The 24,500-nt window shown below is 46.0% G+C and overlaps 2 protein-coding genes across 2 annotated transcripts in view; both read left to right on the top strand.

The window, feature by feature from the left end:
• Positions 1-10,754, top strand: part of LOC115120241 (zinc finger CCCH domain-containing protein 3-like) — a 118,584-nt gene extending 107,830 nt beyond the window's left edge. Inside the window, exons 10-12 of the mRNA XM_065009178.1 lie at positions 5,675-5,844; positions 8,316-8,485; positions 10,413-10,754. Coding sequence (XP_064865250.1) covers positions 5,675-5,844; positions 8,316-8,485; positions 10,413-10,459 — 387 coding nt within the window. The 3' untranslated portion in view covers positions 10,460-10,754. The remainder of the gene's footprint in view (positions 1-5,674; positions 5,845-8,315; positions 8,486-10,412) is intronic.
• A 6,594-nt stretch (positions 10,755-17,348) lies between these two features.
• mafaa (MAF bZIP transcription factor Aa) lies at positions 17,349-21,858 on the top strand. The gene has a single exon (XM_029649148.2). It carries the CDS (start codon positions 18,538-18,540, stop codon positions 19,465-19,467), a length of 930 nt encoding a protein of 309 aa, XP_029505008.1. The 5' UTR covers positions 17,349-18,537; the 3' UTR covers positions 19,468-21,858.
• The last annotated feature ends 2,642 nt before the right edge of the window (positions 21,859-24,500 follow it).

Genomic DNA, 24,500 nt, shown 5'->3' with positions numbered 1-24,500 from the left:
GCTCGATTTTATACACCTGTCCATAGTGACATCATCCCAGTAACTACATTCACCCCTAATACCACTTCTATCCTCTTCTATCCTTTCTTATACCCCCTCCTTATATCCTCTCCTCTATCCTTCCTTCCTTTCCTCTATCCTTCCTTTCCTCTGTCTCTCTCTTTCCGTTTCTCTCTTTCCGTTTCTCTCTTTCCGTTTCTCTCTTTCCGTTTCTCTCTTTCCGTTTCTCTCTTTCCGTTTCTCTCTTTCCGTTTTTCTCTTTCCGTTTCTCTCTTTCCGTTTCTCTTTCCGTTTGTCTCTTTCCGTTTCTCTCTTTCCGTTTGTCTCTTTCCGTTTGTCTCTTTCCGTTTCTCTCTTTCCGTCTCGCTCTCTCCGTCTCGCTCGCTCTCTCCGTCTCGCTCGCTCTCTCTCTCTGTCTCGCTCGCTCTCTCTCTCTGTCTCGCTCGCTCTCTCTCTCTGTCTCGCTCGCTCTCTTCTCTGTCTCGCTCGCTCTCTTCTCTGTCTCGCTCGCTCTCTTCTCTGTCTCGCTCGCTCTCTTCTCTGTCTCGCTCGCTCTCTGTCTCGCTCGCTCGCTCTCTCTCTCTGTCTCGCTCGCTCGCTCTCTCTCTGGCTCGCTCGCTCGCTCGCTCTCTCTGTCTCGCTCGCTCTCTCTCTCTGTCTCGCTCGCTCTCTCTCTCTGTCTCGCTCGCTCTCTGTCTCGCTCTCTCTCTCTGTCTGTCTCGCTCTCTCTGTCTGTCTCGCTCTCTCTGTCTCGCTCGCTCTCTCTCTCTGTCTCGCTCGCTCTCTCTCTCTGTCTCGCTCGCTCGCTCTCTCTCTCTGTCTCGCTCGCTCTCTCTGTCTCGCTCGCTCTCTCTCTCTCTCTGTCTCTCTCTCTGTCTCGCTCGCTCTCTTCTCTGTCTCGCTCGCTCTCTTCTCTGTCTCGCTCGCTCTCTTCTCTGTCTCGCTCGCTCTCTCTCTCTGTCTCGCTCGCTCTCTGTCTCGCTCGCTCTCTGTCTCGCTCTCTCTCTCTGTCTGTCTCTGTCTGTCTCGCTCTCTGTCTCGCTCGCTCTCTGTCTCGCTCGCTCTCTGTCTCGCTCGCTCTCTCTCTCTGTCTCGCTCGCTCTCTTTCTCTGTCTCGCTCGCTCTCTCTCTCTCTCTGTCTCGCTCGCTCTCTCTCTCTCTCTGTCTCGCTCGCTCTCTCTCTCTGTCTCGCTCGCTCTCTCTCTCTGTCTCGCTCGCTCTCTCTCTCTGTCTCGCTCGCTCTCTCTCTCTCTGTCTCGCTCGCTCTCTCTCTCTCTCTGTCTCGCTCGCTCTCTGTCTCGCTCGCTCGCTCTCTGTCTCGCTCGCTCTCTCTCTGTCTCGCTCGCTCTCTCTCTGTCTCGCTCGCTCTCTCTGTCTCGCTCGCTCTCTGTCTCGCTCTCTCTCTCTCGCTCTCTCTCTCTGTCTCGCTCTCTGTCTCGCTCTCTCTCTCTGTCTCGCTCTCTCTCTCTGTCTCGCTCGCTCTCTCTGTCTCGCTCGCTCTCTCTGTCTCGCTCGCTCTCTCTGTCTCGCTCGCTCTCTGTCTCTGTCTCTCTCTCTGTCTCGCTCTCTCTCTCTGTCTCGCTCTCTGTCTCGCTCGCTCTCTGTCTCGCTCGCTCGCTCTCTCTCTCTGTCTCGCTCGCTCGCTCTCTCTCTCTGTCTCGCTCGCTCGCTCTCTCTCTCTGTCTCGCTCGCTCTCTCTCTCTGTCTCGCTCGCTCTCTGTCTCGCTCGTTCTCTCTGTCTCGCTCGTTCTCTCTCGTTCTCCGCTCGCGCGCTCTGTGTCTCGCTCTGTGTCTCGCTCTGTGTCTCGCGCTCTCTCCGTCTCGCGCTCTCTCCGTCTCGCCCTCTCTCCGTCTCGCCCTCTCTCCGTCTCGCCCTCTCTCCGTCTCGCTCGTTCTCTCCGTCTCGCTCGTTCTCTCTGTCTCTCGCTCTGTGTCTCGCTCTGTCTCTCGCTCTGTCTCTCGCTCTGTCTCTCGCTCTGTCTCTCGCTTTGTCTCTCGCTCTGTCTCTCGCTCTGTGTCTCGCTCTGTGTCTCGCTCTGTGTCTCGCTCTGTGTCTCGCTCTCTCTGTGTCTCGCTCTCTCTGTGTCTCGCTCTCTCTGTCTCTCTGTTGTTTCTGATTGTCTGTGTACCACATGCTTTTTCACACTGTCAGGCCTCATTTAAATATTGCACAGAGAAATGAGTATATAAAACAAAAGGGATATTAATATTTATTCTATTAGCTGAAGTGCTTAGGTCTGTGATTTTCCGTGTGTGTGTGTGTATTGCAGCGTGCTAGCTGGCGGCTGCGTGATGGATAGCAGGCAGTAATTATAGATGGAGAAAGTGCTGATGATGGCTGTATGGGGCAGACAGACACTCCAGCAGTTCAGGGGTTAACCCTGCTTCTCTCTCTCTCTCTCTCTCTCTCTCGATCTCCATCTTCTTCTCTCGTTCCATCTCTCACTTTGTCTCCCGCTCCCTTATCCGTCCCTCGCTCTCTCCCTCTCTTCTCTATCTACCCCCCACCAGTACCACCTTCACTTTCATTCTCCATCCTTATTCCTCTTCTCCCGTTTTCTTATCTCTTTCACTTTTTTGTTATTTTGCTCCTATCTTTCTCATTTCCTCCAATTCGGTCTCTTTCTTGGTCTCTCTCTCCTCTCATCCCCCTGATCTCCCACCTTTCTCCATCTCCACAACTCTTTCAACGTCCCTTCCTCTCTTTTCAACCCCAACCCACCCCTCCGTGTCTCTCCACCCCTCCGTGTCTCTCCACCCCTCCGTGTCTCTCCACCCCTCCGTGTCTCTCCACCCCCGTGTGTCTCCACCCCTCCGTGTCTCTCCACCCCCGTGTGTCTCCCCCCCGTGTGTCTCTCCACCCCCCGTGTGTCTCTCCACCCTCCTCCGTGTGTCTCCACCCTCCTCCGTTTGTCTCTCCACCCTCCTCCGTTTGTCTCTCCACCCTCCTCCGTGTGTCTCTCCACCCTCCTCTGTGTCTCTCCACCCTCCTCTGTGTCTCTCCACCCTCCTCTGTGTCTCTCCACCCTCCTCTGTGTCTCTCCACCCTCCTCTGTGTCTCTCCACCCTCCTCTGTGTCTCTCCACCCTCCTCTGTGTCTCTCCACCCTCCTCTGTCTCTCCACCCTCCTCTGTGTCTCCACCCTCCTCTGTGTCTCTCTCCACCCTCCTCTGTCTCTCTCCACCCTCCTCTGTGTCTCTCTCCACCCTACTCTGTGTCTCTCTCCACCCTCCTCTGTGTCTCTCTCCACCCTCCTCTGTGTCTCTCTCCACCCTCCTCTGTCTCTCTCCACCCTACTCTGTGTCTCTCTCCACCCTACTCTGTGTCTCTCTCCACCCTACTCTGTGTCTCTCTCCACCCTCCTCTGTGTCTCTCTCCACCCTCCTCTGTGTCTCTCTCCACCCTACTCTGTGTCTCTCTCCACCCTCCTCTGTGTCTCTCTCCACCCTCCTCTGTGTCTCTCTCCACCCTCCTCTGTCTCTCTCCACCCTACTCTGTGTCTCTCTCCACCCTCCTCTGTGTCTCTCTCCACCCTCCTCTGTGTCTCTCTCCACCCTCCTCTGTCTCTCTCCACCCTCCTCTGTGTCTCTCTCCACCCTCCTCTGTGTCTCTCTCCACCCTCCTCTGTGTCTCTCTCCACCCTCCTCTGTGTCTCTCTCCACCCTCCTCTGTGTCTCTCTCCACCCTCCTCTGTGTCTCTCCACCCTCCTCTGTGTCTCTCCACCCTACTCTGTTTCTCTCCACCCTCCTCTGTGTGTCTCTCCACCCTCCTCTGTGTGTCTCTCCCCCCTCCTCTGTGTGTCTCTCCACCCTCCTCTGTGTGTCTCTCCACCCTCCTCTGTGTCTCTCTCCACCCTCCTCTGTGTCTCTCTCCACCCTCCTCTGTGTCTCTCTCCACCCTCCTCTGTGTCTCTCTCCACCCTCCTCTGTGTCTCTCTCCACCCTCCTCTGTGTCTATCTCCACCCTCCTCTGTGTCTGTCCACCCTCCTCTGTGTCTGTCCACCCTCCTCTGTGTCTCTCTCCACCCTCCTCTGTGTCTCTCTACCCTTCTTTCTGTCTCTCTACCCTCCTCTATGTCTCTCCACCCTCCTCTGTGTGTCTCTCCACCCTCCTCTGTGTGTCTCTCCCCCCTCCTCTGTGTGTCTCTCCACCCTCCTCTGTGTCTCTCTCCACCCTCCTCTGTGTCTCTCTCCACCCTCCTCTGTGTCTCTCTCCACCCTCCTCTGTGTCTCTCTCCACCCTCCTCTGTGTCTATCTCCACCCTCCTCTGTGTCTGTCCACCCTCCTCTGTGTCTGTCCACCCTCCTCTGTGTCTCTCTACCCTTCTTTCTGTCTCTCTACCCTCCTCTATGTCTCTCCACCCTCCTCTGTCTTTCCACCCTCCTCTGTGTCTCTTTTCTCATTGCCTCTCTTCCTCTTTCCCCCTTCTCCTCCCTCTTTCCCCCTTCTCCTCCCTCTTTCCCCCTTCCCTCCCCCTTTCCCCCTTCCCTCCCTCTTTCCCTCTTCTTCTCTCTCTGTAATGGTAAATGTGCTGACTCGTCCTGGTTTGGGGCCCAGTGGAGAGAGCTCTTCTAATAGACCTGAGACATCCCAGCATTCCCTAAATCAAGTGGAAAATTGTTAACTTGGTGTGGAATAAAGATGTTCTGTCCACTTTCACTTTTTTTAAAATCTTCCATTTCTCGGCTCTCTCGCTCGTTCTCTCGCGCTCTCTCTCTCTCTTCAGTGTTTTATGAAAATGACAATGTATGAGACAGCTGTGAGTCTTAGTGGACTTGGCTTTTAGCTCAATTTCCCCCCCATCTCCTTATACTGGAGAAAGGCTCTAAACTGTTGTAAGTCTTTGTATGGTCCCATTCCTTGGTCTATAGACCAGCACTATAGCCCCTGGGTGAATATCAGTTAGAATGTAAAGGGTTGAAAATCTGCCCCTCCACTCAGACTGTTGAATTGGAACAGACCGATACTGTAATGGAGACAGACAGGCCTTGCTACATTTTCCAAATGGCGCCAATGTTTACGTTAGGGCATAAAAACATATAGAATTTGTCAAAATCAACACTTCCCATGCATTTGTGAGTGTTTTTGGTTTGCCTCTTCCTGAAAGTGAGCTGAGTCTAAGATCTAACCTGGCCTGGTCCTTGGGGTGCAAGACATGGATGTGATGGGGGTTGGGGTAGGGGCGGTGAGGGTAGCAGAAGGTAAGGTGCCTCATCAGGGAGAGGAGAGGGGTGCCAGAGCTGCAGGGATCATGGGGTGACCTGGAGTCCAAAGTGTTCCCGGAAACTCGATCTGCAGACCCCTCCGCCCCCCGACCCTTGCTCTATTTCTGGCAGGCAGCCATTGCGAGTGTACCCATGAGTTTACCAGTTACATTGCCAACCTCACAAATGCCTGGCCGTCCCGTCTTCAGTCAGCTGTTCGCCCGCACCTTTTTTTTAGATATATTTTATTTTCATTATCTATAACCGTTGGTTTAATGGTTATATGGTAATTGTGTCAGCCCTGCACACTCTGACCGCCACACACACACACTCTGACCGCCACACACACACACCTGAAACACAGAGTAACTCACCACACACATCCCATGTCCGCTTCCTGTGATCTGTTAGGCTCATTTGTGTTTTATGTCTGTCCTCTCCTCTGACCTCTCCTCTGTCCTCTCCTCAGTGTAAGAAGAAGCACACCCTGGTGTGTCCAGACTTCTCCAGTACTGGCTCCTGTCCCCAAGGGGCCCATTGTAAGCTCCAGCACCGTCAGAGGGCCAAACGCACCACTCCTAATGCCAGGGCAACTACAGGCCCCTCCGCCACCCCGGCCAAGAAGGCCCGTACCAAGAGGTCAGGACACAGGCTCTCGGTCAAGATAATCGAGCAATAAACCAATGTCATTTCAACCAGTTTTACCCATTAGAAAGTGGAATGGAATAAATGTAATGAACATTTGAAATGTAACAATAAGTCTTGGAACTCCCTCTCCCGGATCCGGGAGAATTGTCATCAACTGACACTAATTAGCATAACGCAACAGACAAAAAATATTCATATTCGTGAAATATATTGAAACACAGCTTAGCCTTTTGTTAATCACCCTGTCATCTCAGATTTGGAAATGATGCTTTACAGCCAAAACAAGACAAGCATTTGTGTAAGTTTATCGATAGCCTAGCATAGCATTATGCCTAGCTAGCAGCAGGCAACCTGGTCACGAAAATCAGAAAAGCAATCAAATTAAATTGTTTACCTTTGATGAGCTTCGGATGTTTTCACTCACGAGACTCCCAGTTAAATAGCAAATGTTCCTTTTTTTCCTAAATATTATTTTTGTAGCCGAAATAGCTCCGTTAGTTCTTCACATTTGGCTGAGAATTCGACGGGAAATTGTGGTCACGACAGCGCCAAAAGATATTCCAAATTAGCTCCATAATATTGACAGAAACATGTCAAACGTTGTTTATAATCAATCCTCAAGGTGTTTTTCAAATATCTATTCGATAAGGTCTAGATTTGGAGTCACACTCAAAATTAAAGTGGAAAACCACACTACAGGCTGATCCAACTTTGATGTAATGTCCTTAAAACAAGTCAAAATGAGGCTCAGTAGTGTGTGTGGCCTCCACGTGCCTGTATGACCTCCCTACAACGCCTGGGCATGCTCCTGATGAGGTGACGGATGGTCTCCTGAGGGATCTCCTCCCAGACCTGGACTAAAGCATCCGCCAACTCCTGGACAGTCTGTGGTGCAACGTGGCGTTGGTGGATGGAGCGAGACATGATGTCCCAGATGTGCTCAATTGGATTCAGGTCTGGGCAACGGGCGGGCCAGTCCATAGCATCAATGCCTTCCTCTTGCAGGAACTGCTGACACACTCCAGCCACATGAGGTCTAGCATTGTCTTGCATTAGGAGGAACCCAGGGCCAACCGCACCAGCATATGGTCTCACATGGCGTCTGAGGATCTCATCTCGGTACCTAATAACAGTCAGGCTACCATTGGCGAGCACATGGAGGGCTGTGCGGCCCCCCATAGAAATGCCACCCCACACCATGACTGACCCACCGCCAAACCGGTCATGCTGGAGGATGTTGCAGGCAGCAGAACGTTCTCCACGGCGTCTCCAGACTCTGTCACGTGCTCAGTGTGACCCTGCTTTCATCTGTGAAGAGCACAGGGCGCCAGTGGCGAATTTGCCATGCTTGGTGTTCTCTGGCAAATGCCAAACGTCCTGCACGGTGTTGGGCTGTAAGCACAACCCCCACCTGTGGACGTCGGGCCCTCATACCACCCTCATGGAGTCTGTTTCTGACCGTTTGAGCAGACACATGCACATTTGTGGCCTGCTGGAGGTCATTTTGCAGGGCTCTGGCAGTGCTCCTCCTGCTCCTCCTTGCACAAAGGCAGAGGTAGCGGTCCTGCTGCTGGGTTGTTGCCCTCCTACGGCCTCCTCCACGTCTCCTGATGTACTGGCCTGTCTCCTGGTAGCACCTCCATGCTCTGGACACTACGCTGACACACAGCAAACCTTCTTGCCACAGCTCGCATTGATGTGCCATCCTGGATGAGCTGCACTACCTGAGCCACTTGTGTGGGTTGTAGACTCCGTCTCATGCTACCACTAAAGTGAAAGCACCGCCAGCATTCAAAAGTGACCAAAACATCAGCCAGGAAGCATAGGAACTGAGAAGTGGTCTGTGGTCCCCACCTGCAGAACCACTCCTTTATTGGGGGTGTCTTGCTAATTGTCTATAATTTCCACCTGTTGTCTATTCCATTTGCACAACAGCATGTCTATTACGCAAGAATTACTCTGAGAGCCCTCAGCCGGAGCCTTACGCAATGTAGTCGTTTACGCTCATTCTTCAACATAAAGGCGTGAAACTACGTCAAAATGCTGTCGACACCTTGGGGAATACGTAGAAAAGGGAATCTGGTTGATAGCCCATTCACTGCTCAATAGGGACGCATCGGAACGCAGAGCTTTCAAAACATGAGTCACTTCCTGATTGGATTTTTCTCAGGCTTTCGCCTACAATATCAGTTCTGTTATACTCACAGACAATATTTTTACAATTTTGGAAACTTTAGAGTGTTTTCTATCCTAGGCTGTCAATTATATGCATATTCTAGCATCTTGTTCTGACAAAATAGCCCGTCTTACTTTGGGAACGTTATTTTTCCAAAAATGAAAATAGTGCCCCCTAGTTTCAAGAGGTTAATTAATAGACAAAAGTAATACAATATACAAAAGATGTTTTGTTCAGATATGTACAGATTGAATTAATCACAGCGGATGTTTTCTCCTCCCTCCAGGACCAGCCTGTCAGTGGTTCTCCCTCAGGGTTCTGCTCAGGCAGATCCATCGACACCCTCGTCCTCAGGTCGTCACAACACCAAGCTGCCATCCTTCATCTCCCTTTCCAGCTCCCCAGAGGACGCAGACGCTCCGGACACGCCCCCTGCCGACAGGTCAAAGGTCACAGGTGAGAGGGCATACAGTGACCAGGAAGGTTATGGTCCAGTTCAGGGTTGTGTCCTACAGAGGTCAGGAAACTGTCTCTGTGGATGCCATGTTGGCTCCTATGGAACACAACCTGACCTGGAGGGTTCATCAAACAGAACGTTGGAACATTGTGGTGATCATTGTAAGCACAGGGATTCATCCAGCTGGCCCATGTGTTTAAGACATAGCTCAGATATAGCCCACCGCTAATCCAGGATGGTTAATGAATTATTCAAATCAAATAAAAAATAAACAAACACAAATTGCCATGAGGTAAATATTAGTGAAGGGGAAGATAAGGATGGGGAACCCCTTTATTGGTGTACTTGTTAATGTTTTAGGAGGGTGGTACTGGCTGCAGTAGAATATAAGATTTGATAATACTTAACTGGGAGGGTAATAATGTGTAGTGGGAGAGGGGTAATAATATTTTGGTTTGGGGCGAGAGGGAGGCACACACCATAATTTGCAAATAAATTCATAAAAAATCCTACAATGTGATTTTCTGGATTTTTATATATATATATATATGTATTTATTTATATATATGTATTTATTTATATGTTATATATATGTGTGCATGTATGTGTGTGTGTATATACAGTGGGGCAAAAAAGTATTTAGTCAGCCACCAATTGTGCAAGTTCTCCCACTTAAAAATATGAGAGAGGCCTGTAATTTTATATATACACACTATATATATATATATGTATGTATGTGTATATATATATGTTTGTGTATGTGTGTATATATATATATATATATATATATATATATATATGTAGGTATGTATGTGTATATATATATATGTATGTATGTATGTAGGTATGTATGTGTATATATATATGTATGTGTGTATATATATGTATGTGTGTGTGTATATATATATATGCTGCAGTCTACTGAGCCTCACTTTGACTTGTTTTAAGGACATTACATCAAAGTTGGATCAGCCTGTAGTGTGGTTTTCCACTTTAATTTTGTGTAAATCCAGACCTCCATGGGTTGATAAATTTGATTTCCATTGATCATTTTCGTGTGATTTTGTTGTCAGCACATTCAACTATATAAAGAAAAAAGTATTTAATAAGAATATTTCATTCATTCAGATCTAGGATGTGTTATTTTTGTGTTTTCTTTATTTTTTTGAGCAGTGTGTATATATATACATACACACACACACACACCATATATATATATACACACACCCACACTATATACGCACACACTATACACACACACTATCTAGACACACACACACATACACACTATGTAAACACACAATATACACTCATATACACACCACCACCCTTTCTCTATGTCCAGTGCAGTTAAGTGTTACTAATGACCGCTGGTTTACCCCCCAATACACACTCACTCCTCACTCAGACACTCACACCCCTGTGGCTCGTTAAGGGTGGAGAGCAGCCAAATGAGCTCCTCTCCACTTTACATAAATTTGCCCAGACGCTATGCATCACTTCCAGGGCGCGCGCACACACACATATCACTGTTCTCCCATTCATTCAGTTCCCAGTTTGCTCATCAGCGGCGATGCCATCACTCAGCCTTTCAGTAGGACAGAGAGCCCTACGTTTTCACCCATTCACATCCTCAGACACACCATCAGTCTCTCTCTCTCTCTCAAACACACACACACAGCCTTGTCATTTCACACACCCATGGTGGTTGTAGAATTATCTCTCTGCTGTCTGACATGTTTAGTTTTGTTGGTGTCTTTAATCAGTCTGCCTTCTTTCTGTCTGCCTGCCTGTCTGTCTGTCTGCCTGTCTGTCTGCCTGTCTGTCTGCCTGTCTGTCTGCCTGTCTGTTTGCCTGTCTGTCTGTCTGCCTGTCTGTCTGTCTGCCTGCCTGTCTGTCTGTCTGCCTGCCTGTCGTCCTCCACAGAGAGAACACTGCAGCTCATGCCTCGACTCCAGAACTACAGGAGCTAGAATGGATACTGCCTGAACATCACGAAATTAACTTTGAAAATACTACAGAGACGTATCTATTGAATGCTAATGGCAGCGCTGAGGTTTCTGACTCACATATATATATATATATATCTCACCTCTACCATACTCAGGGTCTATAATGTCGTGCTCTTGTTAAAGTTGTTCTGTGGACTCATACATTTCATATAGAAATGATGTTTTTAATACAGATTTTATTGATATGTGAACATGTTTTGGTTCTTTGTAAATTGGAGATTGAATAATTTTGAATAAAACGAATGTTATTACTGTACATGCCTTTGTTGTGCTCTTAGGTCAGGTTGTGTGTGTGTCTGCGTGCGTGCGCTTGCATGCGAGGTGATGACAGGAGCAGCAGTGCCCTGAGACCAGGTCATGGAGAAGAGACACTTGAGTACAGTGACATCACCACACCAAGTGTGTGTGACTATCTGTGTATTTATGGAACGCTGTTTGGGTCTTTGCGTGTCAAAAAACACTATTTAACGTGTCACATAAGCTTGTTGACCAATCAGGACCCGAATATGACTGTACGTCACAATCATTACACTATCACTCGTATTTCATATGTCATAACGATTCGCCGATACGTATGCTATGACCCTGGTAAAGTCTTGTCTCTTACTGCACGAGCGCAGACACACTTCCCCAAACTCTGGACCGTGATGGTTAGAAAAAAGCGAGTTAGCTGATGGATGCAAACAATGTTCTTCCCCAAAAACATAGCAAAACTACATAATCTGTTTCAGTAGCTATAGTTAGCTAGCGCACTATCTAGTTACGTGTCATCACCCAAAATACCCCTCATTTACAAGACAGGTCTTATTTGAATAATCGTGGTCGGACCCACTTACGTGAAGTTAGCCACAATAGTGGAATTTGCGGGTTACCTTCAAAATAAAGGTATCTAATTGAAAGTCCTGCAAATAATACAAATAGTGGAATCATGTCATAATGGAATAGATCATGCTAAACGAGGTTGGAATGTTCTTGTATAAATTCAACAAAAATCAGTTGAAATCACACTGGTTGTATTCTACTTTAGAATTGCATTGGGGGCACAGCTTTACCTATGGAATGAGGATCAATGACATGGGGTATCAGTCTACTCAATGACACCCAGAGAACATTAGCGTCGTAGATTTTATTGCAGGACAGTTGTGAATTGAGACACATTTATTGTACCAGTCAACCTACTATGTGTATTGAACACTATTCCAGAGGGAAAACAATATGACCTGGATGTTTTGGAGCCTGATAACTCTTTGGGGGAAAAGCACTTGGGTACTGAGTAGACTGATATCCCATTTCATTGATCCTCAATCATTAGGTATGGCTGTACAGTGCAATATGAATGTCAATACGCACAGTTGTGGTGGCAGGTAGCCTAGTGGTTAGAGCGTTGGACTAGTAACCGAAAGATTGCAAGATCGAATCCCTGAGCTGACAAGGTAAATATCTGTCGTTCAGCCCCTGAACAAGGCAGTTAACCCACTGTTCCTAGGCTGTCATTGAAATTAAGAATTTACTCTTAACAGACTTGCCTAGTTAAATAAACTGGGGAGGTGATTTCCCACAGTCAAAGTCCTGCAATAAGAGCTACGACGCTAATATCTCCATAAACACTTCACAGTTGTGTTCTCTGCGTGTCACCGAGTAGACTGACAGCCCATTTCATTGCTCCACATTCCAACACTCCAACCATGTTTAGCATTATCAAGTCTAAATATGGCATGACTTTCAAAGAGGGACTTTTATTTTAAAGGCGAACTGCAAATTCCACTATTGTGGCTAATCTTTATTGTGGCTAGCTTCACAACACAACCTGGTTCGGTCAAGCCATAGTAAAGTAGTCAGGTGAAGCTAGCTGGCTGCTTATAACGTTACTTTTGGGCAACAGGGTTAAGTATCTGGCTAGCTAGTGATTTCAATAGGAGAACAACGAGTAGCTACCTAGCTAATACTTACTCACATGGATTCCTAAACCATTGCTAAGAATATTGAAAATGACTGCAGTTTCGACTGGTTGTTTTCAGGCTGGTTGCATTGGTGCTAGCTAACTACCCCAGAAGTTGCTAATAACTTCTGTATCAAAGATATTTGCAAACATTTTTGATCCTGCTCGTTTGATCCTGGTCTAATTTCAAATGCTCACACAGACGTTTTTCCCATTTGGTTGAACAAATAATGCCATATTACCCAACGCAGTATTCTACAGCTTTGACCGTGATGGTGGCGCTTGGCTTGCACGTGCAAATTCAGTACACAACATTCTATAATAGGATTGTGTTATTTGACGTGTCAAATTAAAATATTATTTGACCGTCAAATAGTGTTATTTGATGTGTATCTTTTTTGACACGCAAAGACCCAAACGGCGTTCCATATGTATTGAGAAAAGGGCAGCCTTTTGATAAGAAAGCTAATATCCACATCCCTCTCCCTCATACATTCACTCTTCTTCCATCCCTCCCTAAGATCTCTCTTTTCCAAGATCCCGCTCTGTCATCCTCCCTCCCTCCCTCTTCTCTTTATCTCTCTGTGTAATATAATTAGTGTGTAGGGAGATGAAGAGTAGCACAGAGAGGATGTTGGGATGTGTAATCCATCCATTACCTGGCTGTCGAGCCCAGAGCAGACCCCTGATAATAAAACTATTAATATGCTCTGTGTAAGTGTGTGTGTGGCTCGTGTGTGTGTGTGTGTGTGTGGCTCGTGTATAGGTGTGTGTGTACAGCTCCTGATATTTAGACCATTAATACGCTATTTAGCCAAGGCGTCGTGACGGTGACAAACTACCATCGTGTCGCCCTGGGGAGCGTGTTCACGCTGCGAAGCTCACCACAGCAATGCAGAGCATTAATACATGCTAAGGAGCTCAAACACACAGTGTAGACACAACACACACACACACACAGAGTAGACACACACCACACACACAGAGAGAGAGTAGACACACCACACACACACACAGTGTAGAGACACACACCACACAAACAGACCCACACCACACACACTGCTGTATATCCTCTCCCTCTGTCAGCGTGTTGGGGGTCCATGTCTCATTAACACGCTGGCAGGCTTGTGGGGGGAGGGGTTAATATGTACTATGTATCTTACAAGACGCATAAGGACATGATTGGATGATCAAAGAAAATGGAGACTACCCTCTCTTTCCCCATCTTTTTCATTATCAATATATCTAGATGCAGAAAGTGTACACCAGTTCTTCCCACTGTAGCCATCAATGTGCCTATGGGGGGGGGGGGTCTAATCCACCTGAATATCTATGTAATCTATTGAAAGTGTAGGGTGAGGGATGAGAGCTGGACATGATTCTCAGAGAAGGTAGGAGACAGGGAGATATCACTCTTCTATCCTCCCTTCTTTTTTTCTCCTCCTGCCCCACTCCCTCTCTCGCTGAAGATGGAAGTACCTCAGACGGATGTCTGTCTCAAATCCTCAACGCTGGCTGCTGAGCTCGGCATGGCCTAATTAAGATCAATATTTCAATGTTTTTGTAAAAGCGCACAAGAAGAGAGGGAAAGGGGGATACCTAGTCCGTCGTACAACTGAATGCATTCAACTGAAATGTGTCTTCCGCATTTAACCTCTGTATCAGAGAGGTGCTGGGGGCTGCCATTATCGACATCCACGTCTTCAGTGCCCAGGGAACAATGGGTTAACTGCCTTGCTCAGGCAGAACGACAGATTTTTACCTTGTCAAGTCGGGGATTCGATCAAGCAACCTTTCGGTTACTGGCCCAACACTCTAACCGCCAGAGGTGGAGAGAGAGAAAATAGAAGAAAAATCTTCTTTCCAGAAGTTTCCCTGAGCACAAACAGAAAGGTGAACTGTGTTTCTTCTTCCCAGCTGATTGCAGTAAAATACAAAATGATTATAAGCAGAGTGACTGGTCCAACAATAAAGACCACAGTTCCTTGGTGAGAAAGTATTCATTAGCTCTCTCTCCTCACTCATCCAACTATTTTCTTCAGTCTTTACCACTCTCCCTCAATTCTCTCCTTGTCTTATAGATTCAGGGTGGGAGTGTTTGGATGAAGCATTCTGTTTTTTTCACTGACTCAACTACTTAAGCTTGGCAAACATAGTAGCAGTAGGCAAGTATGTAGATCTTTCTGTCAAAGCTGCTTTTTAACATGTTGCCTCTTTCTGTTGACGTTCTCTTGACTTCATAAAGTGTGTGAGCATGTTCCTGCATGTCTCCCTGACAACTGAAGCTGATTCCTTAAGACCAGCATAAGGGGACCACAAAACCTCTAAGGGTCTCTGATAATCTTAAAGCACCCCCACAGGCCCAGGAGAAGACATTGGATAGAAGAGGGTTAACTTAGCCTCAAAGCTTGTGCTTGTGCCAACCCGGCTCAAATAAAGGACCTCCCGCTCGCTCTGTGGATCTCCCGCATGCTGATGTCCGTTTTGCTTAAATCGGTAAGAACTGCACCAGCAGCAGACTCCCAATATGCAAAGGCACAATGAAAATCCTGACTTCTTCTAAATATGTGTCTCAAGCCCTCGGCCACACACACACTGCCCTCTTCCCTCTCACAATGAATGGACCTCATGGCAGATCTGCTTAAATGTGGCATTTCAATGTGGATTGCTTAGCTTGGCGTTTGGGGTCCAGCTCCTGCTTATTTGATAAAAGCCCAGCCCCCCTTATAATGACTTAGCGCATCTTAAACTTCAAATACCTTGATATGATTTCTGTCCCTCTTCATCTTACAGTAGGGTACTTTTATTTTCATCCTAGCCAGCAGATTTGAGCCAGGAAGAGAGGTGGTGTTCCAAATGACATCTTATTCCCAATTTAGTGCTCTACTTTTAACTATATCCCTATGGGCCCTGGTCAAAAGTAGTGCACTACATAGGGAGTAAGGTGAAATTTGGGATGCACACGGTGTATGTATTTCATGGCTGAAGTGTTGGACAGGAAGTTGAGCTCAGCACCTTGTCAGGATCAGGTGCAGGTTGCATGGTGGTTACTCTGCTGCCCTATCCTCTTATATTATAACTTACTGAGTGCCCACCACCTGTTATTTATCTCAACATCACTAGACCACACCAGTCTCTATGTAGGGCCTATGTCTTAAAGTTTCAAAAAAATATTTTCCTTTCATTTAAATCAGGGGCGCAATTTTAGTTTTAGACATGGGGCGGACATTATATATAGGTATATCTATCTATCCAGTTGGATTAACACTAGAAACAGCCTACCCGACTACTCGGAGGCGTCAGCATGGTCCTAAAGCACACCAGTGCCTGGTTTTGTATCACATTCCAATGATACAACTGGGGGGACCAAATGCAATTTCAGACTTTGGGGGGTGGACATGTCCCCAGTGAAAGTTGCACCCTTGATTTAAATTGACAATGAACTAGACTGCCATGATTATAGCATTCATTGCCCCACGCTTAACAGCCTAACCTAATCTCAAGAGAAAATACAAGTGAGCAGAATCTGTGTTCATGCAGTATACAGTCCTGCCCTCCGTCAAGACACATCACGGGTATCGACGTTCTGCTCAACCTTCCGTTTTGATTTTCTTTAACCTGCGTGCCTCACCAGATGAAGAGAGCGTCCTGTGTCTCCACGATGAGGGCGCAGACCGCGCGATACTTAATTATTTGTTGATCTGCGGAGGTGGGTCGGGATGCAATTTGTGGTTAATTATTAATTTTAAAAAACCTGCGCGAGGGCCATCGCGTGGAAAAGACTAATTATAATTAACCCCCTCGCACCCTTCTCGCGGTCCCCTCCGCCCGAAGGAAATGTGGTTTGATTTTATGGATAGGAGCGTGTGGCGCTGAATCCATTGCAGAGGGTAGGGTAGTGATTTGGGGGGCCCGGCCTGGGGATGTCAGGGTCTTCCTTACCCCTCAGACCACAACTTCATAAAAAGAATGGCAGTGTCTTTGTTTTAACCGAATAATGATGTTGCATAATTTACATAAAATAAGAAGAGTATGATCAGAGCTTTCCACTATATATAGCTCAGTATTTTTGCTTGTTTTCTATTCGATTTGAATTTGATATTTCATTAGATTTTGAAGTGAAACCTGAGAGAACTATTTTGTTTGATTTCATGAGAGTGAGAGTGTGCGCTATATTTGATCATTCAGTTATAGACTGGAGTTGATCTATTAGCACAATTCGTTTCTATTCTTTTTTCGTTGCTTGCTGAAAGTATTAGTCTAGTTTGGTATGTAAATAGTGATTTTATTAGCCTAATCGGGTACTTTATTATTCAGTTTTGTCACAAAGTAACATGGTTTACATGGAGATAAATGTTTCCTAACTTAGTTTTGATTGAATAGTGCATGCACTTAATCGAATAGATATCTTGGATGAATGGCACATTAAGATATAGGCCTACACTCCAGGAGTGTTTAAATGATACTTTTCACCTACAATCCAAGCTACTAAAGCTATTGGGCACTATTCGTCTGAGACATGTCGTGCAAAGGCACATTTCATAATAATGTATATGTATCTAATGTAGTAAGGGTTCACACAGTTCCAAGTAAACATGTATTTCTCAGAGAAAGCAGCACAGCTATCGCCTTTCCATCCAGTGCGCCTTGCGCGTACCTTCCCTGTGCCTGCCTCTCTCCTCTCTGTGCAGTAGCACAAGCTCCGTCACTAGAGGGGGAGATGCACCTGTTCCGCAAGCCTGCGTTGTCAGTTCAGCTGCCGGCTGGTCAGCTCGAGAGGTTGCTATAGGAAAATGCAAATCCTCTGCTTTCATCTTCTCCCATTGGTCCGTCACACCTCGAGGTGGGCGGGTCTGATGCGTGGTGTCTTTTAAAAGTGCACATTGCCTTTCCCAGCGTCTTAGTGAAACTGCTTGCTTGCGCTGCACCGCAGAACTCAAAGTAACGACTATCTGCCCGATAGAAAAAACAAACTGTGACAGGAATTTATCGCCTCACGCACACACACATCTCTCTCTCTCAAACACGCAGTACACAAGGCTCCCAGAGTGAAGGGAATGACGGCGAGGACCGACGCAAGGCTCCCAGAGTGAAGGGAAGGACGGCGAGGACCGACGCAAGGTTCCCAGAGTGAAGGGAAGGACCGTGTACCGTAGGGACGGGCGCATTCGTAAGTAAAAGCGCAACCTGATAAATCTGGACTGACCATTCAGAAACTGGACCACTCTCCAGTGTCTTAACACCACTTAAGGAAATATCTATTTTTAATATCTACACCTATTTTTTGATTGTAAGAACTCTGAGAGCGTATTTTCCTCCGAACCATTCCATTGTGGATTCCTGCAGATGCAGAAAGTGACTTTGGCACATGTTTACGCATCTTTTACACGTGCGTGTCTCTTGTTCTGGGCTGTCGTGGGCCCGTGTCATGTGTGGAAAGTTTTATTCTGGTCCTGTGTAACACATGCTGCAGTAACTTCAACCGCGAGCCTGCTGCTTTCTCACCCTCTAATGACTTTAGTAAACACTGTCCTCGCGCCAGTGGAGGCGAAGAAGGATACAGTAAAATACTTGACCACAATAACACCAGAAAAGGAGCAGCCAGAACAGTAGAGAAGATACAATCCATCCACAGTGCTACTTGCTTTATCATCTGCTCACTCAAGGACATTAAATCAGAGGGCGCGAGCAGGTCCAGAGGTGAAGCGAGGACAAGACAGGTTGGTGTCGACAAATTTCACCAGGGGCTCCAGTTTCAACCGGCCCTGGCCCGTGGTATTAAAAAAGCGTGCATTTGACCTGGGATAAGTTGTCAACAAGAGAAGCGGCGAACTGGCAGGTGTACAAGTTCATTTACACGCTTACATATGCGCCGCTATAAATAGCAGTTGTTTTAAGGACTAGCAGCTTAATACGAAGTAGTCTACTCCCCTCTTCTATCCAATCTCACAACCCCACGCATAGGGACCGGGCGCGTGCCTATATATACGCCACACAGACCTCTTCGATTCGAAGAAGCAATCTGCATCCGCGAGGACTGCCCGTTGTCCTGCCCGGTGTCGGTTTGGCTGTGAGGGCGGGAGTCGTCGCATGGACTGACATGGCCACCGACCTCGCCATGAGCGCAGAGTTGCCCACTAGCCCCCTGGCCATCGAGTATGTCAACGACTTCGACCTTATGAAGTTCGAAGTAAAGAAGGAGCCTCCAGAGGCTGACCGTTACTGCCACCGCCTCCCCCCGGGATCACTCTCCTCTACCCCTCTCAGCACGCCCTGCTCCTCCGTGCCTTCCTCGCCCAGCTTCTGCGCCCCCAGCCCCGGTGGCCAGTCGGGCCAAAACCTGGCCAACGGCGTCAACAGTAGCAACAACAGCGGAAGCAGCAACCCCCAGAGCTCGGGCGGAAAGCCGCACCTGGAGGACCTGTACTGGATCCCCAACTACCAGCACCACATTAACCCCGAAGCGCTCAATCTGACCCCCGAGGACGCCGTGGAGGCACTCATTGGCAACGCCCACCATCACCATCACCACCACCAGGGCTACGAGGGATTCCGCGGCCAGCAGTATGTAGGGGAGGACCTGTCCACGGCCTCGGCCGGTCACCATCACCAGACCCACCATCACCACCACCACCATGGACACCGCCTCGAGGACCGCTTCTCGGACGACCAGCTGGTCAGCATGACGGTGCGCGAGCTCAATCGGCAACTAAGGGGGTTCAGCAAAGAAGAGGTGATCCGCCTGAAGCAGAAGAGGCGCACGCTTAAGAACCGGGGCTACGCACAGTCCTGCCGCTACAAGCGGGTGCAGCAGAGGCACATGCTGGAGAGCGAGAAGTGCACGCTCCTAAGCCAGGTGGAACAGCTGAAGCAGGACGTCGCGCGCCTGGCCAAAGAGCGAGATCTCTACAAGGAGAAGTACGAGAAGCTCGCGAGCCGAAGCTACAACGGTGGCGGGCCCGGTAACAATAACAGAGACCCCTCTAACGGAAACCACGGGAAACCGGCCTCCACGGAATTCTTCATGTAAGAGACTGAATCATGGCATAAGACTTTTTCCCCCTTCAAACTTATTTAAATATTTTTAATGACTATTATTTGTATTTTTCTCGGTTTACATTTTTTTTTATTACAGTTATTCCTTTTGGGGAGGGGGGGGGCGGCTATCAGTGTACATTTTAAATTTACAACATAACATAATGCTTTATATTTATTTAAAGAAATAAGCAAGGTGGATGCGCGCATACAGTAAGTAATCATTGTGCGCAGATATAATTGTTGGATTGTTGGAAGTCTTAAAAGATTGTGTTTTGGATTAACTTCAATACACCAACACCTCTTGACATGGACATTGGATCACAAACTCTGTCAAATCAATAGACTGATTATTATTTTATGATGCAATAGATCTCAGAGAAACCCTGATTAACGTTTGAAGTCTTAATGAAAAATATGAATCAAACTTGTCAAAGTATACCAGACAGATAAACTAAACTGAAAACTGTTTTGATTCCTTATATGGTGTCTTACAAGAGAGACTCCAGCGTCTTAAAACTGGGGGGAATCAAGGAAGAGAAACCGGTATTCATCATATTGGGACTGAAATGAAAGAGGGCGAACCACAGAAAAAGCAATAGCCTACACCTTTGCCGCTCCTGCAGGCTCTGTCGACGGATCCGACTGTGATGATGGAGGGGCACATGATATATCCTTTCTTCCCCGTTAACGAAAAGGCAACCTTTTGAATATTGCAAGTCTAGTTTCCATCCCTTTTAGTATGCATGCAGGACATGTATGGTACCCCAAACCTCCAATCCTCTCACCCCTATATGTTATGGAAAGCATGGCCCATGGTTCTTTCCTCTTCTCTTGCTACGCCTCTCTCATCGCTCTCTACAGTAAGGCCTGGGTATGCAAAAACACAACTTTATCCCCCTATAACCCTGAGAGATGTAATAAAGAATCCAGAATAACCTGCGACCAGAACTAGTAATCTGCTATTACAAAATGGATGCGTTTTACCCGCTATTTTCAATCGATTTTTCTATTGTTTTAAATGAAAAGAAAAACTAAACAAAAAGAGATGATTAACTGAGCCAGATTTGAGACTATTTATTCCCACATGTATATGTGTATAGAACAGTTATTGTGTTACCTTTTAAAAGTTTTGTTGCTTGATGATGATGATGATGATTCAGAACGTCTTAATGCAATGTTTTAGGACTATCTTACAGCATGCCAATAGTCTACGATAACTTCCTACTTCTACTAGACATGTATGATGTAAACAAGAAGTCTAACTGTACTAAGATGAGAAACATTTGGGATTTTTTATATTGTTAGGACCTTTGTTGCGTATTACTGTTATGATAATAAGGTGAATAGAAACATTCGATGAGGTGATTTACTTAATGTAGCTACAAATATAAGGACTGCATTCGCTGCTAAAACTCTATGCACCAACCTAACTAAACTCTTAATAAATTGATTTTCTACTTTTTAAAAAGTGTACAATTTGAGGTATAAGAACAATAAAGGTGATCTAATGGCTTGTGAATAATAATTGAATAATTCCGCAGTCCGGTGTCTTATAGCTCAATATAGCCTATTCTGTTTTATCTGATGTGTAGAAAGATGCCTGGTGGATGCTTGGATTGTCAATGATTATCTTTTTCTCTGAGGGTATGATTAAGTCAAAAATCATTATTCTGTCAACAAGAAATCCCTGGTACATGTGTTACCTGCTGCCTAGATATATGATGTGCAATATTGTGCAGAAGTACTGAACCACCTTGCCAATGCCAGTTAGTGCAAGGCTGATGGCGACATATGCAGGAATACAGCTAGGTTGACAAGACAAGGAGAATTATGAGAGGTGTTTGCAAATCGGATCAAAATGGAGTGGGAGAGAGATGTTGTTTTCTACCTCCCAAGATACTGTTTAGTTAAAAATATATATATCCTTGTGATGCAAATCAATTAGTCTTAACTTTCAACGAAATAATTTATTTTGGTGCTTTTTCTGGTTTGACAAATGTAGTCATGTTTTAGTGAAAAAAATCAATATTGATCAATTATCTTTCAATCAATTCATGAATTACTCAATCCGTCAATATAGAGCAGAGTTATGTTGTTGGCCACCGAGATTGAACCTGTATTTATGGTCTTGAAGTTAGTTAGAATTTTTAGAATTCCAAAGTGACGTAAACACTCTCGCATCCCGGCAACATGGCGAAGTATCTTCTGCACAGTGCTGTCAATGTATAGCCTACCTGTATAGCCTCTATGATTTCTATATATTTATTCGAGAAACATTTAAATGTCCGAACGTGTCAATAACTCAAGGCAATTAAATGTTTCAAGATGGAATGTTATTGAGAATCTTGCTTTCATAATGTTTAATAAAAAGTTATGTCCAAAATTTGTTCATCTCTTCCCATGTCTTTCGTTTAAATGTACCTTCAAGCATTGAAAATGTACGCCGTAAAAATAATGTTTATTCAGTAGGCCTGCAAACAAAGACTCTAAACATTTACAGTAGCCTAATAACAAAATAAATAGCAGGTTTTCTTATATAGGCTTAGCCTATGAATTATTCTCCTCTCGCTTAAAGTTCTCCGCTGTTTGCAACAGTAACGACACCTGGATTGCCTTTACAGAACGAGTAACTTATGTTCAATTATATTATTCATCATTTGAAAATATCCAGTAAAACACAGGCGGATGTTGTAATAACCGGGCAATTTAAGAAGCACCCATACGCGTAATATTACCAAAACTATTAACGAATCAGGCAAAACGTACTGACACTACTTAGCCTATTGTCCACATGGTAAAATAAATCAACGAAAAGCTCATATTTTAGATATGTTTGTGGATGATTATACTTTTTAGCTTCTGCAACGATTGTCCTTCTAAATAAGGCAACTGAGCGTCAACAAAAATTGAAGCAATCTGTTGCAAAAGGTAGGCTATAGCATACAGAAACGAAACAACAATACTCACGTTTGTCTTATTTAAAATGGTCAAGTATTAGCTATTTTTATTATTAGGCTTTTATTATTATTATTACAATTTCATCATTATCCTGAGTTTCTTGTTTACATTGTGATGTATTTTAGGATACACTTGAACTACTTTCATAATTCTTATCTCAAACGAACAGTGTAGCCTATTATCGCACATCAACCGCAATCACTTGAATATGATGTTTTTTTTTCTTCATTAGAAACAGTGGGAACTTTGCGTTGTGATTCATCTTAGGCGATAAGAGAGAGGTGTTTGTTTAGATTTCTGTAATGACGCACATTAGTCTCATTTAACCGCAGTCCTAGTCCCTCTGCTCCGTTTTCAGTAACATCACTGGACCAATTTGTCTTTCCATACAGCCGCGTAGGCTACTATTGGCTACTCTTCGTGCAGCCCATTCTCCCCCTGCCACGAGCTTGTATACTGTCCCGGGATAGCCCGTCATTAAGCGGGCCTCTCGGGGACTTGGTGCGTGTTTGCTGCTGGTGGGCCGGCGAGGCTTTCGACGCAGCTGAGGAGGTTCTGAGACGAGGCGGGTATAAAAGGTAGGAGAGCCGACGCCTCTCTCTAACCGCAGTCTAGTTGTGTGCTGCATGCTTGTTTGTAATGTGTAAACAGTAAACACGTTTTTTTCTGCCATGGTTCAGTGATGCTCTGGTTTAGCTGTTTTTAGAGCCAAGCCTATTTTGGGTCAGTGTGTGTGTATTTGTGTGTGCTCGCCCGTGCACGGTGTGTGTGTATGTGCCACTCATTTCAAATGCATTTGTTTTTCCTCTCAGGGTGAGAAGTCAGTGAGGGGTGAGGTGGCGATATAACATCCACCCAGACCATTCCTGCAGGGTCAATTACATCAGGCACAATATTACACCAGACACCAGAACTCCGAGTACGTCTCATGCAGGCGGCTTGCTGTTATTGGGTTTAGGACAAGCAAGAAACAGATCGCGAACACACAACACTGCTTACCAGACACTCGGTTTAACAGCAGTATCAATGATCTGTGCCAGTCGATTGTGTATGTACAGTATGCGTGTGTGCATATGAATTATGTCAGTTGTTATTGCAAGGCTGTCATATGTGTACTTGTCTGTGTGTTACCTTTGCACAAGTATATCTAGCTGTGTAGCATAGGGCATAACAGTCAAACAACATATTACATCTAACTATTCGTTTGCTGTTCTCAGTGCTGCATCACAGTAATCTGTGTAGTACTGAAGATGCAGGGAGAGGGACTCCGAGTAAATGTGTTGTACACTGAGAGAATGAAGAGCTCAGCACCACCCAGACCAGGCGTTGCCACCACTACAATGCTGTACAAAAACTCCGGTTATAATTGAACTATGCTGGTATAAGTGGGTGTGACTAGAAGTTATAACAGGCCTCTGTCTGTATTGCCCTGTAATAAGATCCCAATCAGATAAATAATCCCTGAAACACCTGCATGCCAGCCCCCACACTCGGGATGTGTGTGTGCAGGTGCGTGCGTTTTTACGTGCATGCTATGTATGCGTGTTGTTTTCTTCGCCCCTCCATGCAGGTTATATTTCTAGGGAAATGATCCTAATTAAATTATAATTTTCTTTGGTTTATAGTCTATATGCTATTGCTGCTTTTGACCTCAGTTAGCAGTTGGCACGCTTTAAAATCAGTAAGTTACATTTCATTGGATATTGTTTACATATTATTTACAAATTTCACACTTGCTTTTCCGTACTTGCATTTTCATCTATAAAGTTATAAGTGTTCAACAACTGAAGCTAAACAATTTGTTAAATGGTTTTGCTTTGAGTATGAACGTAATGATTGAATTTGCCAAATCAATTTTCTCAATAGGCCATATTTCAGTCTCTTCCCTCTCTGCTCTCACTCCTTCCCCACTCCCCTTCCTCTATCCCCCTCTTCCTCTGGTTTTTGCTGACTCAGTGTATTCTCTGGGTGGCCTGACAGCCATCACTTCCCCCTGCCACTGCTGCTGCTACTACACCTAACCTAACCGCACACACTCCAATCTCTAACATACCTTAACGATATAGT

The sequence above is a fragment of the Oncorhynchus nerka genome, linkage group LG24, assembly GCF_034236695.1.
Source record: "Oncorhynchus nerka isolate Pitt River linkage group LG24, Oner_Uvic_2.0, whole genome shotgun sequence".
NCBI lineage: Eukaryota > Metazoa > Chordata > Actinopteri > Salmoniformes > Salmonidae > Oncorhynchus > Oncorhynchus nerka.
This window is presented reverse-complemented; position numbering and strand designations above follow the sequence as displayed.

Coding starts and splice junctions, on each gene's coding strand:
- mafaa (XM_029649148.2), top strand. CDS start 18,538: ATGGCCACCGACCTCGCCATGAGCGCAGAGTTGCCCACTAGCCCCCTG.